General features: G+C 42.6%; 1 protein-coding gene across 7 annotated transcripts in view; it reads right to left on the bottom strand.

The window, feature by feature from the left end:
- Positions 1 to 16,419, bottom strand: part of Cobll1 (cordon-bleu WH2 repeat protein like 1) — a 145,785-nt gene extending 129,366 nt beyond the window's left edge. For 6 of the 7 annotated variants that reach the window (XM_038336456.1, XM_038336450.1, XM_038336452.1 and 3 more), the window contains exon 1: positions 16,282 to 16,405. In XM_038336456.1, coding sequence (XP_038192384.1) covers positions 16,282 to 16,358 — 77 coding nt within the window. In that variant the 5' untranslated portion in view covers positions 16,359 to 16,405. Of the gene's footprint in view, positions 1 to 16,281 lie in introns of all 7 variants that reach the window. The other variant, XM_038336454.1, reaches the window with a different exon arrangement.
- Positions 16,420 to 16,711: the final 292 nt, after the last annotated feature.

Raw genomic sequence — 16,711 nt, 5'->3', positions numbered from 1 at the left:
AAAATATCCTTAGAGGAAAAAAAAAAATAAGGAAGAAAAAACTACAGATGAATGTGTTTCTATGAACTATAGTTTGTAGTTTTATACCCATTTTGGTAAAAAACCAAACCAAACATCCAGCAGCACTTAAATATAGGGAGAAAAGAATCCTCAGAACTGTCAATGAGCAGGGTTGTGCTATGGAGGTAATCATTTGGCCATCTGGGGAAATGGAAGTTATTACAGGTTTGTTACTTGAGATAGAACCTCATTATGTAATCCAGGGTGACTTGGACCTTCAGATGCTCCTGTCGGGGTCCTCAGAGTTCTGAATCACAATGCTTTAGACATAGGCCTGCACTTCCATGCCTGACATTTAATTTCTTGCCTTCCTAACATCTCCCAATTCTGTCTATTCTTTCTAGGGCAGGAACAAATAGACCATTCATAATTCTACCTTATGTTTCAATCCATTGTTGTGTATGTCAACAGGCTTATTCCTATGCTAACAGGCGTCCTGCACCAAAATGCCAAGGCCACTGACAGTTTGGATTTTCCAGCCTTGACACAAGAAAGAATGATTAGGTACTTCAATTTCAGACCTCCTAGCCTGACTTACAAATCAAACGCCCCTTTCCTGTCCTGACTCAAGCAGGAATATTAAACCTAAAGAAGAACGGCACTGTCTACGCGTCCTGTTAATTTTGCCCCATAAATATAAAATAGAATCAACAGCACTAGGAATTTTCACTTTTTAAAGAGTGAGTATCAGACTGAGTATGGACCACAGGGACCACAAAGCTAACACAGAATCTCAAGAATGATGGAAAATCTATGACAGTGATTTTACAGTACTGCACTTGACGGCATCTCAGCAACAGCCTGATTTCCGTGCTTACAGAAGTTAGTACTCTACCCACTCCAATGGACAGCGCAGCGGAGTTTCTCCTACTTTACTAGAGAAGCAGCTCTTTTGCTTCCATCCCCAACATCAACTTACGACTCAAGTCCCCACAAATTCAAATAATTCCCATCTAAAAGCTAATCATTGTTGGTCTGAGTTGGTGCAGAAATGACATGAAAATCTGATATTTACGCAAAAGTCGCAGCCAAGAACACAGCCTCAGCCTTTTTATTTTCTATTTTTTTTCTATCTCACAGTAGATGTGAGCGTACTATCATGATCACTTAGTAGCAAAAGGCAGGGTAGGCAGGGAGAAGCAAACCTAATGCCTGCCAACAGGAAGATAAAAAGTGGCGGGGGGGGGACTTTATAAAGAAAAGGAACGAGTACTATGGTCTACCAAATTTAAAGCAAGGTACAAACCAGCATTACCAGGTAAGGAAAACAACACACAAACACACTTTTGCTCGTGACTCTAAGGAGACACACTGCTTCACATGCAAGGCACAAGGCTCTTGATTACCTGAGAAGAGGCTACGTGACCATGGAACAAGATCTTCGTGCTATTTAACTGAATGAAATTTTACATCTCGTTCTTTGTAAAGTATTATTTCTGTCAGAAGACAACTTTATTGGGACTGGAGGGATGGCTCTGTGATTAAGAGCGCCTATAGTGCTAACAGAAGGCCCACGTTTGGTTCCCAGGAAGCCACATCAAGATGGTTCACAATCCACCTGTAGCTCTAGGAGATCCCACGTTTTCTGAGGGCACCTAGACTCAGATGTAAACATAAACACATACACACACTTAAAAAAAATAATTTTTAAAGACAACTTTGTTAGTGTGCTAGCACCAGAATCTATTAACCACTGTGTTGCTAACTATTTAACTTATGTTTGTTGTGTGGACCTGAGAAAATTTTCAATTACAGTTTCCTACCAATCCCAAGGAAACAGTAAAACTAGAGGTCGGCATGATCATGCATGAGGCCTGGGTATGGCTGGAGGGCGGGGGGCAGGAAATGCTCATTTTGTTGCAAGTGTGCTTTGATTTGTGATGATTTTTTTGCTTATGCTTGTTCAAAGTTGTCTTACTGTTGCTTTTGAGACAGTCCCACTCTTACACAAGCTGATCTTGATCTGATTTCATTACAATCCTCCTGCCACAACCTCCCATGTGCTGGGATTATAGGTAAGAGCCACTCTGTCCCCCAAGGGGTGTTGATATTAATACCTATCACCTGGGAGGGGGGAATCTACATGGCCGTCACGAAGGGGCTCAAGTTTTGGAAGGACCATGAAACAAGAGCTAGAACCTGAAGTAGCACCAGGCTTCTGTCAGCCCTCAAAGGCCAACCCCTGTGATCCATACCTCAGCTAGCCTAGACCCAAAACATCCTTCCAAAAGAGTGCTACTAGCTGGGAGTCAAGTTCCCCAAACATGAGCCTCTGGGAGACATTTCAGGTTTGAACCAAGCTATGTCCCCCAAGTTACATAAATTGCTCTTGAAGAGGCTGTATACAATCTTGTGCATAAAGCATTGCAAATAATCGAAGATCACTTGTGTGTTTCACAACAGGGCCATAGATCAAAGCCCTCAGAATTGCTTGTTTAGTGACAAGGCCAGCCAGCAAGTGTTCCTCCACCATCAGAAGCTGTTGTCTTTGATTTATCAAACTCTGAATATATGATCTTGGCTACTGGTTCCCTTTTTTCATCTACATCCCCAGTACAAGTTTGATCATTCTGACATTTGCATTTAGCAAGACCTAACCTAAGTAGAATAAAAAAGACAGTTCTCCCCTTTAAAACTCCCTGAAACCAGTTTCTGAGGTAAACAGTGTGAAAATGTTAGCCAATTACAAAGGGCTAAGGGAAAGAAAATAATACACACAACTGACACACAAATTTTAAAAAATCAAATTGTATATATATTTCAAAACAGTCACAATTTTGAAAATAAACATGATTTTATACCTTTAAAATCCTGAGATTTAAATGCATGCATCACCCGAAATACAGCTTTTCCTTGGCAGCATCACACTGTTTGACCTCCCTTCTGGACTCCCAAGCACCATTACCTTTGTCCTCCTTACATGTCCCTGAGAGGATCTTCTGGAGCCTGCAAGGCTGTGCCTCATTCCCAGAAAATGCCCTAGAGCCACAATGGCGCAGCAGCTCTGTGCTGAATAAACCGGGACACCTTCCTCACCCACCACCCAAATCTCACTGCATGATGAATAACGCTAGAATCAACAGAGGGCTGGGCTCTTTGCGCCAATGCATAAAACATCCCAGATGTCTCTAACGACGGGAGTGATCGCAAAGCGCCAGAACTTTCACAAATCGCTTCTTGATAGGAAATCTCTCAAAGCACACAGTGAAAATGGACAGATTGGAAGTTAGGACATGCTCACCATTTGGTCCCTGTCTGTGAAACAAAAGGCCTCTGGTATCCTTTTTCTCTTTGTAGGGGCCCAAACCATTACTATCAGTGATTTACTTCACCTTTGCATCCAAGCCAGTTCAAATATTGTGGGAATCCAGAACTGTGGTCTCTAAGCCACTTAGCTGACCGAGTCATTATAAAAGAACTAATGAATGACCAAATTCGATTTTCAAATACCCCACTGTTGACAACCGGCCTCTTCTCCCTTTTCTGTCTTTGTCTTTCTCTCTCTGATTTGGAGAGAAGCTCTTGCTCAGAACAACAGGTAGACCTCAAACTACACATTTAGCTCAATTTGAGCTTACAGAAATCCTCCTGCCTCAACCTTCCTTACTCCTGGGATTACAGGCATGAGCTGCTACAGCTGGCCAATTTTAACTTCTAATGTGCTTAAAGGGCAGAGAAACACATCAAAAAAAAAAAAAAAGAGGAGAGAATGGATTTGTGTTATCAAAGGCTATTACTTATTCAATTAATTCCAATAACTTTTAGCAGGACCATCAATTTAAGCCTGTCGTCCACTCATCTGTAAAAATGCAAAGCCCAAAATGCTGCAAATCAAAAACGTACCTGAAATCATGAATTTGACTCCAAAATCCTAAAAACTTCTCTAAATAAATTCAAAACCATTCAACTTAAATGCTGGAAATGTGTTCTCAGACTTCACAAATCCCAGGGCTGCATTTTCTTAGCATTCTGTATGAACTGAGTCCTTATACAGTTTGACAAAACACATTAACAGTGTACTTGGAAGGTGAGAATCCCTTCTGAACAGCACACCTTCCAAAGCAGACTGTATTTCAAAAAGAAAACATGGAAAAGGACAGTGAACTCGAGGTGGAAATACACTGAAGAGAGAAAATTTGTCCCGAATAGGACGTTAAGGGGAAAGTGAGTATATTTCCTTTCAGATCACCTGAGTTAAATGTTTTTCTTTGAAATGATGGCACAGTTCGCACTTTCCTAGATGGAAAAACAGTTCATAGGGAAGACACTCTGACAGCAAAAGCAAATCTACAAAAGAGAGAAAACAGAAAAGTGTGGGGGCTGCGGGACGGGTCACGGAGGAAGTGCCTGCCACACAAACATGAAGGGCTAAGCTCAGATCTCCAGCACCATATAAGCTGGGCATGATGTGGTACAACAGACATCTGTAACCCTAGTGCTGGAGCAGAGACAGGGAGATCCCCAGAGCTCTATGGTCGGCACTCTGGCCAACTGGCGAGTTCTGGGCTCAGGGGGGAAGACTTTGCAAAAAAAATAAAATAAAACAAAATGGTGGAGAGAGCAATAGAGAAATACACGCATGTACACCCATGGTCAATCTCTGGCTTTTCCGCATACGCACATGTGCACATGTATCAGTATGCACATGTGCATACACACAAGCATGCATTCATGTACTGTATGTAAGCATTTATGCAGAGATAAAGTCTGGTAGCATACAACCACAAAAAAAAAAAATCAACATCTTAAACGTACCTCTTTTCCCCTAGAGACATTCTTTTCTGCCACTTTCAGCTTCACTCTCTTGAAGCACGGTAAAAAAAAAAAAAAAAAAAAAAAAAAAAAAAAAAAAAAAATCGAGAGTATCTAACTGCTCTCTGGAGACGGAGAATGACACATCTTAGGATGGAGGATGTATGTGGGATGACACATAGGAAGGAACATAGGACAAAGGCACTGGACAAAGCCAGGCTTTGCTCACGAATTTTGCAACCATCCACCAGAGTCACGGAGAGCAGAGAGAGTGGCCGAAGGACAGAAAACACAGATGTCATCCTCTTAGACAGCAAGTGGCAACTGGGCACAGAATAACAAGGCAGGGACACCAGGCTGCTTCTCGGACATTTCACGCTGCTGTCATTCCCATCCCTTTTCACAAGTGAGAAAGTGACCCTGACTACTGTTGATTTGATCGGTCTAGGAAGCGCGGCACATCCAGTGAGCCCTGAATGGAAGGGTCCCGGTCATTTTCCCATTAGCAGCTCAATTTCCTGTTTTTCTAGACTATTTGAACTGACACACAATCCTAACAGCTGTTAAAACGCTGGCTCTGACCACCGCTGCTCCCCCTGGGCTCATCTAGTACTTTCTGACTTCTGTTTCTGCAGAAATAATAGCATGTGTTCGTGTGCACGCAGACAGTAGACAGATGGAAATCCTCCAGGGCTGGCCATAAATTCCTCACCTAGGGTTGAGGATCCTAACTACTTCCTTAGAAATAGATCTTGTCATACAGACAGAAGCAATGGCATTAGGCCATAAACGGAAATGGTGTGGCCTTAGCAGATACACCCAAAGGCGGTCAATGACTTGGTGTTTGTGAGGGTTCATCTCAATTGTCAACTTGATAAACTGTAGAGTCACCTGGAAGACGAGCCTCTGGGCATGCCTGAAGGATAATCTTGATTAACTGAGGTGTACCACGAGGGTGGTGCCCTTCCACAGACTAACATCCTGCACAGAGTCAAAAGGAGAAAGGGAGCTGAGCAAGCTTCCGTCACTCTCTGTTCTCCAGCTGTAAACGACGGCTCCTTTTGTCTTGACTTTCCCACTGTGGATGGGCCGTACCGATGAGCCCTAAGCCAGAATGAACCCTTTTCTCCCCTAAATTGCTTTCATCGGAGTATTTCATCACAGCAACAGCGAAAAGAAACTTAGACAGCATCAAGCTTTCAAACTAACCACACTGGGAACACTGCTTTTCCACCCTGGTGCCAGCACACTATAAGATAAACTTAGCAGTGTTGGCACTTAAAAGTCGATCTACACACAAGATCAGAGCCACTATGCACAGCCATATCATGAACCCCAGCTATTAAAACTCAAGTTCATGTTCAATAATATCTTAAAATCTTTTTCCAAACATCAAATTTTCTCGAATAGGGAATTCTTTTAAATATTCTTTTAAAATAATGACTCTATTAAAAATTTGTCCAAATGACATGTTTTCTACAAATCTGAGGAAATTATAAAGAATAACCGTGTCATTTTATCCCATACTTTGAAAACAATACAGGATTACAGTCCGATTTAAAGCAACACAGGGTAAATATAGGAAATGCAAACGAGGGACTCCGGTCATAGCCATGACCTTCATTCTCACAACCTGAAGGCCGCACACTTGAAAGGCTTCATGGGGCTCCACATTTTCTATACAATAAACAAAATGAGAAATTGACCCAAATTTGTAGTTCAGTAGCATTTCCCCTATCAAATTCCTACAACACGCCTATGAGTTTGCTTCCTGAGGAAGCATACTATCCTGTAAAGACATGGAAATAATCAAATATCACCTACTACATGACAGTGAAGAGCGAGACACAATTTACTGTCTGGAAGCCATGGCTACTTTGGTCTTGAAAAGAGGTATTCACTGCCTCAAGTCCACTCAATGCTACAAATCGATCTAGCTGCCTTTACAGTCTTTACTGTCTGAAAACTGAGACCACCACCCTCTTTAATGCACTCTCGAAGATACTTCAAAATTTACTTCCAGTTTCCAGATGCCTGAAATCCATCCTTAAATCTTCAAATTGATGGGCAGCATTGTGAATTCAGTCTGTGAAAAACCAGCAACCCCAGCTCGGGCCTCACATTTCCTAAGGACCCACCAATCACTGAAGAGCCTTTTCAAAAGCAGGCATTCCTCAGACAGGGAGCATGTATGCAAAACTGGAGCCCCTTGGCCCTTTAAAAATAGTCCTGGGAAACTTCATTCTCCCATACTTTTAGTTTGTTTTTATTACAACAGATGGGGGAAAAATTTAGCAAAGCAGTGTCGCGAAATAATAAAAGGCTCATAGCTATCATACTAAAGTTGGAACACTGAAAGGCCCAAGGCTAAGAAATATCTTTAACAACATTAAAAATATTTCTGGAAATTATAAAGGCAGTTTGACTTAACTCCTAAAATACACAGAGTCAAAATGCTAGACAGGCTGGTGAGATGGCTCAGCTGAAAAGGTGACTGCCACCAAGGCCAGCATTGTGAGTTCAAGTCCTGGAACACACACAGTGGGAGGGGCGCACCTGTGACTCCACACACACATGTACACACACACACACACACACACACATGTAAATAAATTAGAAAAAACTAGATACCACATCCATTTCTTCCTGGGCATTTACGTCTGAAAACCGTACCACATCTGCCATTATTTGTGAAGCTTTCCCTAGCACAGGTGTCTAAAAGTCTGGCCAATATAAGACAATGAATATTAATCCAATATTCTCTAAATGTTAAAATTCAAATCCATTTGCCAAGGGCCAAGTCTAGTCTTCATTTGAAAAGGAAAACCAATTTACTATTCTGCAAAACCTCTGATATATGATATATTTTCTTTCATGAATGTATAAATCATTTAGAGCCAACTAACATTTGTGTTCAGTATTTAAAAGTAAATACTTTTTTCAATTAAAAAAATCAATACTCCGTGTTTTCACTTCATAGGTGAGGCTGGGGTGGGGGGGGGGTCAAACAAGTTTTCCAAGGAGCATCTGAATGTGCACATGTTTTCAGCTCTGCAGGCTACAAGATCATAATCTGGTCTGCTCAACTGCAGTGTGAACACAGTATGCAAAAGCACTGGTGCCAGCCAGTTCAGTCTCCCCAAAACACTGGTGGAGAACAAGAAATTAATATCCAAAGAATACCTAGGATCAAAAAAGAAAAAAAACTTTTTTCAAAAACACATAAAGTACTTGAACAGACTAATTCTCCCAAGAAGATACTTAACTGAAAGCTCCATTAACGTCACTAACCAGTGTAAATTATAAATCAAACACAGAATGAGACACAGTCATACCACTAGGTTGGCTGCTATTGGCATGAGGCATGACCAGAAAATTATACTTGTCGAGAGCAGTGAAGAAATTAGAAGCTTTATCTACTGATAATCGGAATATAAGATGATATAGAGAAGCTTTATCTACTGATAATCGGAATATAAGATGATATAACTATTGTAGAAAACACTATGAAAATTCCTCAAAAAATTAAAAAGAGGTCGGCATGGCAACGCGTGCTTGGAAACCCAGTAAACGGAGGCAGATGACAGCTCTGGCTGCATAACAAGTTTCAAAAAGCCAGAGCTACGGAGCAAGACTTTGTCTCTAAACAATTAAAAGGCATTTAAAGACTGCACCCATGGTAGCAACACACCTATGTTGGGAAGCTGAAGCAAATCTTGAGTTCCAGGTTAATCTGGACTGCACAGTGAGAGCCTATCTTGAAGGAAGGAGGAGGGGAGGGAGGGAGGGAGGGAGGGAGGGAGGGAGGGAGGGAGGGAGGGAGAGCAGGCTAGTGGGCTGAGGGGAAGACGGTATGAGACACCAATTCCACTTCTCACCACCTATTTAAAAGCTGAAAGCTGGGTCTCTAAGTGCTAATTGTACACTCACATTTATAACATCACTACTCACAATAACTAAAATACGGAAGACACCAAGCATCCACAGATGAATGACTGGATCTTTTCATACAAACATACTACTGACCAACAGAAAGGAATGAAGTGGTCATACATGATACAACATGCAAACACTGAAGCCATGCGAAACAAGCAGGTCACAAAAGACCATCAGATCCTACTTATGAGAGACGGTCAGTAGGGTCAAAACCACAGGCAAAAAGGAGAATGGTTGCCGGGAGCCTCGAAAGGGGGAAGCAGACCACTCTCGCTGAATGAAAATAAACTTTAACAGATTATAGAGATGGGGGTGATGACTACATAGCAACATGCTTAATACAACTGAGTGTACACATCCAGACATCTAGGACAGTAAATGTTATGCCGCGGTTATTGTTTATTGTAATTTTAAAAACGAAAATAGAGACCTGTCTTGACCTATATATAGGTCACCATTTGTCAGGCCACAGTCTTCAAACCCACGCGGTAGGTATGGTATCTTAAGTTCTAAGAATAAACAGAACGTTAAGTTGGCACCAAAGTACTGATGGTATCTAAAATCATGTTTCTTTTTTCCTACACGGTACAGATCATTCCTTCAGCAAAGTAGTTACAGTCAGGAGCCAATTTCCCAGTGTCCCCCGTCCAAATCATTTCATGTAAAAATAAGAACTAGTGATAATCTGACAAACTGAATAATAAGAAGTCTTAATAAGAAGCTGGGCGGTGGTGGCACGCCTTTAACCCCAGCAGAGACAGGTGGATCTCTGAGTTGGAGGCCAACCTGATCTACAAAGTGAGTTCCAGGACAGCCAGGACTACACAGAGAAACCCTGTCTTGGAGGGAACAAGGGAAGGGTGGATTATACAGAGGCTTGGTTAGCACTGCTGTGTAAAATACATGCTACAAAATTGTTACTGTTTCCTGCTTACCTCACTCAGAGGAAATTTGAGGGAGAAACTGAGTATTGTTTTACGAAACAATTTCATGCTTCTCATTTGGTAAGCTCTCTTACTTTTGAAATTTTGCTGCAAATAAACTTCACAGCCATATGACAGACATAAACACCTTGTCAAGCAACAAAGGATTGTCATTTACTAGGAGAAGCAGCTTTACTGTGAGTTTGGAAACATAATTTACCAAAAGTAGTTTACTGCGGGATTCAACACACAGCCCAAGTATTTAACCTCCTTTCCAATGGTACATACTTTTATAATCACTGGAATGTGTAGTATTTTTTAAATATATAAAATATAGACATTATTTTGAAAAGAACTATGAGAATGAACTTTGAGACCACGTGAAATAAAAACCACTTTGAGCCAGGTGTTAGTGCATGCCTTTAATCCCAGTCCTTGAGAGGCCAAGACGAGCGATCACTGTGAGTAATTCCAGGACAGGCTCCAAAGCTACAGAGAAACCCTGTCTCGCAAAAACAAACCAACAAACACCTCTTTGAGTCATTAGTCCTAACACCAGAACTAATAAATGACACAGCTGTAAACTCAGTGTGTTATGCTGTTGAAAGACACAGCTTTGGAAGCAGGTCTTGCTTCCAATATTCCCGTGTCTACTGGTGTTCTGTGACCATAGATGTTAATTCAGCCAAGTATAAGATGAAGTTAATACACTTTCGCAAAAAGGACAGGCAGGCAGTGATGGTGCACACCTTTAATCCCAGCACTAGGGAGCCAGAGGCAGATGGATCTAGCTAGGACAGCCAAAGCTTACACAGACAAACCCTGTCTCAAGAAACCAAAAAGGGAGGGGAAAAAAAGCAACCATTTTAAAAGTAAAAAATACTATGCATAATGCGAATAGAATCTTTAGAAACTCAAAATCAAGCTTAGTTCTTTAAAAAAAATAGCATTGCTCCCCTCCCAACATCAGCTATTGATGACATCCAATCACAAAGCCAACTCCTTGGTCTAGACCAAGCCGATTAAACCAGAACAGGTGGGTGTGTGAGGAAGCGCGGGCATTGGTTTTGAAGTTACCCGGGTGGTTCTTCCGCTGAAACTTTAGGCTAAATATTCAACAGTCAAACTTTAGAACCAAGAACGCACCCAAACAGAGGCAGAAGAAAACAGTAAGTTTTTCCTTCATTGTCTCCAGCCCTCCAATTAACACCACTGCCACGAAGCCAGGAAAGTCAAAAGTGAGTCTGTGAACCCGTCCATTCCAGACGTGCTTCAGAATCACAACAGTAAGATCCTTCAAAGCAAGGTCAACTAAGACTCTGACATTTACATTTTGAAAAGTCAAAAATGAAAAAAAAAATAAAATAAATAAAAGCTTATCTGGGAAAGTTAAAGAATGCCAGCCTAAGCACATGATTCCAAAGATAAAGTCTCAAGCTGAGGTCAGCAATCATGCAGCCTTTTCTCAGTGATTAACGCCACGGTCCTGAGTACCTAGACACAAAGCTTGGATGCCTTTCCTCCAAGGGAATAAGCACGCTCTTCTCTGTGGGGATCACGTTCCAAGGCTCCCATGGATGTCCGAAACTGGAGCTGGTTCTAAACCCTTACGATACTACATTTCTCTATACACACCCCTACCTCAGAGAGCTTAATTTATAAACTAGTAATGGTGAGGTGCTAGTACCAAGGACAAGAACATGGAGCATTACCATAACAAAGGTTGTGGGAGGTGAATGTCTCTTTCAAATCACCTTGTACTCTCAATTCAAGAGAGCCCTTAACTTATTTGTGACATATCTCAATTTTCATTCATAAATCCTGGAATATTGGGACCATTATCAAGTAAAATGAGTGTTTCTTCCTGATTTATTATTATTATTATTATTATTATTATTATTGACCAGGTCTCACTCTGTAGCCCAGAATGGCTGGCTGGAACGCATGACAATCACCCTGCCTCAACTTCCCCAGTCCTGGAATAACAAGCATTAAGACACCCAGCAAATAATGTTTTCTTGACCCTAAAACACTACTGTGCTTTATCGGCTTATGTGATATCCAAGATGGCTATCAAGTGGTCAATGGTAGCCAGCAGAGATAGAGTGTGGGTAAACAAACTCGCCTGCTGGGTTGGTTAAGACAGAATAACTCCAGATGGCACAATATGTCATCACACTACTCAGAAAGAAATGTGACTTAACATTTACGAACTGTTTCTTTCTGGAATGCTCTATGTAATATTTTGCGCCCATTACTGAGCACAAGAAACTTTAACTACTAACACTGGCTATCCACAGCAGAAAGGAAAATCATGTTTGGTTACTACCCTCACCTCTAAAACCTTTCAACTCTCCAACCAGTGTCTCAACAGTGCTAGTCTCTTCAAAGACACACCAACCAACCCAGCATTTCCAATCAAGAAAACTAGTAAGTGATAATAATATTCATGTCACAGTACAAATTAAACCAGCCCACTTTCATCTCTGTGAAAACCTATACAATAGACACAGATAGATGATAGATGTCAGATAATAAACATACATATGTGGATATGTATTATGTGATACCTATGAATATTCAGAAGGAAAATTACTTAGATGAATTCACAATGCTATAATTTGAGCAGAGATTTGAGAACTGGACAACTCCTACAATCAGAGCAGGGTCTGAAAGCATTCACTATGGAAATGACAGCACACTGCTTATAGAAAACAACTCCGCTGAGTCAATCAGCAGGGAGCTGGTTAAAGCATAACTAGTTGTTGTTTACAGCTTAAACCATTAACTAACCGCAAGGCTCAAATACTCTGACTACATTCTGTATTGGGTTGGTCTGTTGGAACTAGTGCCAGAACTGAGTTCAAATCAATTGTTTTTTGCAATTTTGCTTTTTAATCTCTCTCTCTCTCTCTCTCTCTCTCTCTCTCTCTCTCTCTCTCTCTCTCTCTCTCTCTCTTTGTGTGTGTGTGTGTGTGTGTGTGTGTGTTTAAACCATGTAAGAAGTAACATGTGAACTTTAACCTAGTATCATAGTACACACAAAGGCAGAATTTCCAAGAGGTTGATGCGGGAAGATCTCAAGTTGGCTATCAGCCTCCACTTAGCAGGGCTCATCTCAAGACAAACAAGCCCATGGGAAAAATAAACAAACATTTAATCTCAAAGTAAAATCAAAGCTGTTGAAATTCAGAGGCTCTGAAGTTTAAACTCAGCAGCATTTTCAAAGTCAAAAAGCCAAGCTTACACGAAATGCAGCCAGTGACTAGGAGTGGATACTTACACAGGATAAAAAAGAGAACTAAGAAACTGATGAGGGACTAAGAATGCGAGCCAGAAGCCAGGGTACAATGCACTGGGTGTGGTCACTAGAGCAAAGACCCCAGCAGGTGGTCACAAGGCAATCACAACTTCTAAGCAGGTGGCTCCCATCTCTCCCAGATGTTTCACCACGCTATGCTGTGAGTTAAATCTATGAAAACACTGAGAGAAAAAAAAAAAAAAACTTAAACTACCGTAACTTTTATTGAGGCATGCAATATCACAATTATTGTTTCAAAGAAGCAGTAGTAGCCAAGGGGCTACGTTTTGTTTTCCTAAAATAATGCTACTCCCTGAATGTGCTAATCCGTAACAAAAACAATGCAAGCTGGAAGAGGGAGACCAACCAACGTTACTGTAAATACTGTACTGCAGGTCCATCTGAAGTTACAATCAAATAATGCCTGTGACTAGGTACTTCTGCAAGAAAAGAGCTGTGTTTAGCTCCAGCTGTACAGGCTAAAGCCAGAGTGCAGGCAGCCCTATCTGCCCATCAGGTGAGGGCTTGCTGGCTGCACCAGACAGTGCAGGTACCACAGCGGAGACCATGAGAAACAGAGCAGAAGGAAGTAGAGAAAGCCAGGCTCACTTTACAATAGTACTCTCTACCCGCAGCCAACCCCTTCCATTAATCTTCCCTAGTGACCTCATCACCTGTTAACGGTACCACCTCCAATTCTGTTTTATTGGGGGGATGTCAAATTTCCAAACAAGGCACCTCTATCAAAAAACCATATCTAAACTATAGCTCTCGGCTAATGATTCAACACCGATGGTTTGTTAAAATGTAGGTTTTTTTTTTTTTTCTTTTAAGATCTTACCATGGTCAGGAGACTATTCAAATCAGTGAGCACAATGAACAGTCACCTCAAACTTCAGGTTTTCCTAATTGGCTCAGGAACTTGAACAGAGGGTTTCCTCTGGTCCCCTTTGTAAAATAGTAGCTGCGTTGATTTGTCTTTCAAATAACCTGTTACAACAGCATGCACCTTGGGAAATTACAGACAACAGAGAACCTCTTTTAAGTAGGCCTCACTAGCTATTAGGCTATTGAGTCATGATATAATTAGTTATACAGTAAGGAACCTACCTTCAAAACCAACAATTATATTAAAATTGCACCCTGCCACCTCCTAAATACTCTTATTTTTCCACAATTTAAACCTTTTTAAATAAGGTGTGTGTGTATACATATATATATATATATATACATGTATATATACATATATATATAATCCAAAGTTAATACAGAATAAGCAACAAATGTAACAAGCACATAGAATTACATGCCAATAAGAAAGTGGGAGAAGGCAGGCCACTAGGAACTCATTTTTTAAAAGGTTGCTGATAGGTATTATTGTAGCTCATGTATTGGTGCACTTTTCCAGATGTCTTAAGTTTGGAAGGTTAAGGCAAAGATTCCTTAAAACATTTTCTTCAGTGAGGTATGCTGGTGTAGGCCTGTAATCTCAGTACTTGGAAGATGGAGGCAGGAATTCAAACTCTAGATAAAGTTCCAGACCAGCATGGGCTAAAGAGTATCTGACTCAAAAATAAATAAATATGTAAGTTTTAGAAACAGCAAAACGTTTGTTTCACTGAGAAATTATATGCATACTCTCAAAGAACCCATAAAGTTTAGCCTCTGAGCTCTCGTGTACTTTGACTATTCCCTAGAATACCTGGGGTATTCTAGGCTTGTCACTAGAAAGCTCCTTGTGTATTTCTTCATCACGGAGCTATCTGAACTCACCCATTTTACTTCAAAGCACATCATGATTCCGAGCATTCGTAAGTGCATTTTGTGTTCATGGGTATTTTTTAGAGAAGTAATCTATTACCAAAGGCACCAACGCAACTCTGTTACTTTGTGAGAGTTGAAGTCTTGTGGAAGGCAGTTAACTTATTATTAACTTACACAAATCTCCAGGTGTTTCCACGTCTTGTTCTAGGCTTGTCCTAGCAACACATTGAAAGGGTATATGGAAGGATACACACTAGGATCTAAACAGTAAAAAAAAAAAAAAAAAAAAAAAAAAAAACCAAGGCCAAAAGGAAAAAAAAGTGGAGATTTACAGCAAAAGGGACAGTAGCATGAAGAAGGTCAAAATTTAGAGGAAAAAAAAGGATTCAGACACTGCATGTTTCCCTTCCGTAAGAATTACACTAAATATCTTTTAGATTAGTCATGTGGCCTTGAGAGTCTTCCACGTTTCCTCTAGACAACTGCCAATGCTCGCACGGCCTCTGACGAATAAACATGCTATGACTTGCTCCTAAGGAAACGCCTGTCATGTTCCAGGGAAAAATGACTTCTTCACTCTTAAACCAGGAAAGAAAAAAAAAAAAAAACTGAACGACTCTCATTCATTGCTTACAAAGTCAACGGTTCCTTAATGTTCCTATTTCTGGAATGTTCCTACTCTGTTTACGGCATTTCTACGTTCTGATTAACATAGAAAAATGAAAACTGGGGTGCCTCATGGGAAAGGTGGTGCATGTCGGGACGTCTTCAACTAAGACGGTCAACTAGCTTGACCGTTCACCACGACAAAGGTTACTCTCAAGTTCTCCTCGGCCCTTGCAGGACTACCTGTTCTCACTACTGTTTACCCAAACGTTTAACAGGGTGATTTCTAGCATATTTGGCAGGCAGGCATGCTTCATTTAATATTAACTCACCATGTGACATCCCCTTCCCCTCCAATCGCTCCTCAGACACGTGACGATTTAAAAAAAAAAAAGTATAGCTGTTTGCCAATGCGACTTTGCGCTTGGTTTTGGCATCACCAATTGGCCAGAGGCACACACACACCCCCAGTCAGAGGCAAGCACCCTGCCTGCTCCCGGAACTGTCAAGCCGGGCTGACAGCTGGCACACCTTGCAGCGCCCTCCATGGGCTTACAGAAAACCCCTTCCTTGCAGTCACCTTGACAGTATTGATCCTTCTGGGCCTGAGCACTGGGCCAGTGGAACTTTTCCTTCCTTTCGTGGAGCGCACTTACAGGTGTCGCTCCCCCGGTTCCAGAGCCTCAACAAGGAACCCTTTGTTACCACTTTTGCTCCGGACTCCTCACCCAACGCCTGGCATTCGCCTGGCCTTTTGCCACCCCGGTCGCAAAGCCTGCCCAAACCACTGAACCCCCCACACCGGGGACACCGGGGAGGACGCAGTCTCCCGCCGCGTGTGGCTCGGCCCAGGAGCCAGGCGACCCCGCAGGGAGAGCGCTGCGGGTTGGTGAAACGCTCCGAGGCCTCGGCCGCCGGGAGGGTGACTCCCCTGCTTACCCGACGGAGCCCGTGGGGTGCGGGGCGGGGGTGCGGGGCGCGCTGCGGGGTCCGGGGTCCGGAGCGCTGCGGTCCATCGCACTGCTGCTCGCTGCGCGGGCTCGGGCTTGGAGGCGGCGCGTCACTGCTGGGGTGGGAGAGGCCGGCGGGTCAGGGCGGGAGTGAGCCGGCCCAGAGCCCGCCTCGATCCAAGGCTGCCGGAGGCGGACCCGCCTCCCCGGGGCGCTTCCACCTGCGGGCCGGTCCCCGCCCGAGGGCGCCCGCAGCGACGAAGGCCACAGGTCCCCGCCCCGGCTGCAGCCCGCAGCCAGTTGGCGGCGAAGGGGCGGCGCGCAGCGGCCCCGGTTGCGAAGGAGGAGGAGCGGGCTGGGCGCGGGACGGTCGCCACGCCCTCAGTGCTTGGCTTCTGGCCGCCCGACGCGCACGAACT

Source organism: Arvicola amphibius, chromosome 7, assembly GCF_903992535.2.
Source record: "Arvicola amphibius chromosome 7, mArvAmp1.2, whole genome shotgun sequence".
Classification (NCBI taxonomy): Eukaryota; Metazoa; Chordata; class Mammalia; order Rodentia; family Cricetidae; genus Arvicola; species Arvicola amphibius.
This window is presented reverse-complemented; position numbering and strand designations above follow the sequence as displayed.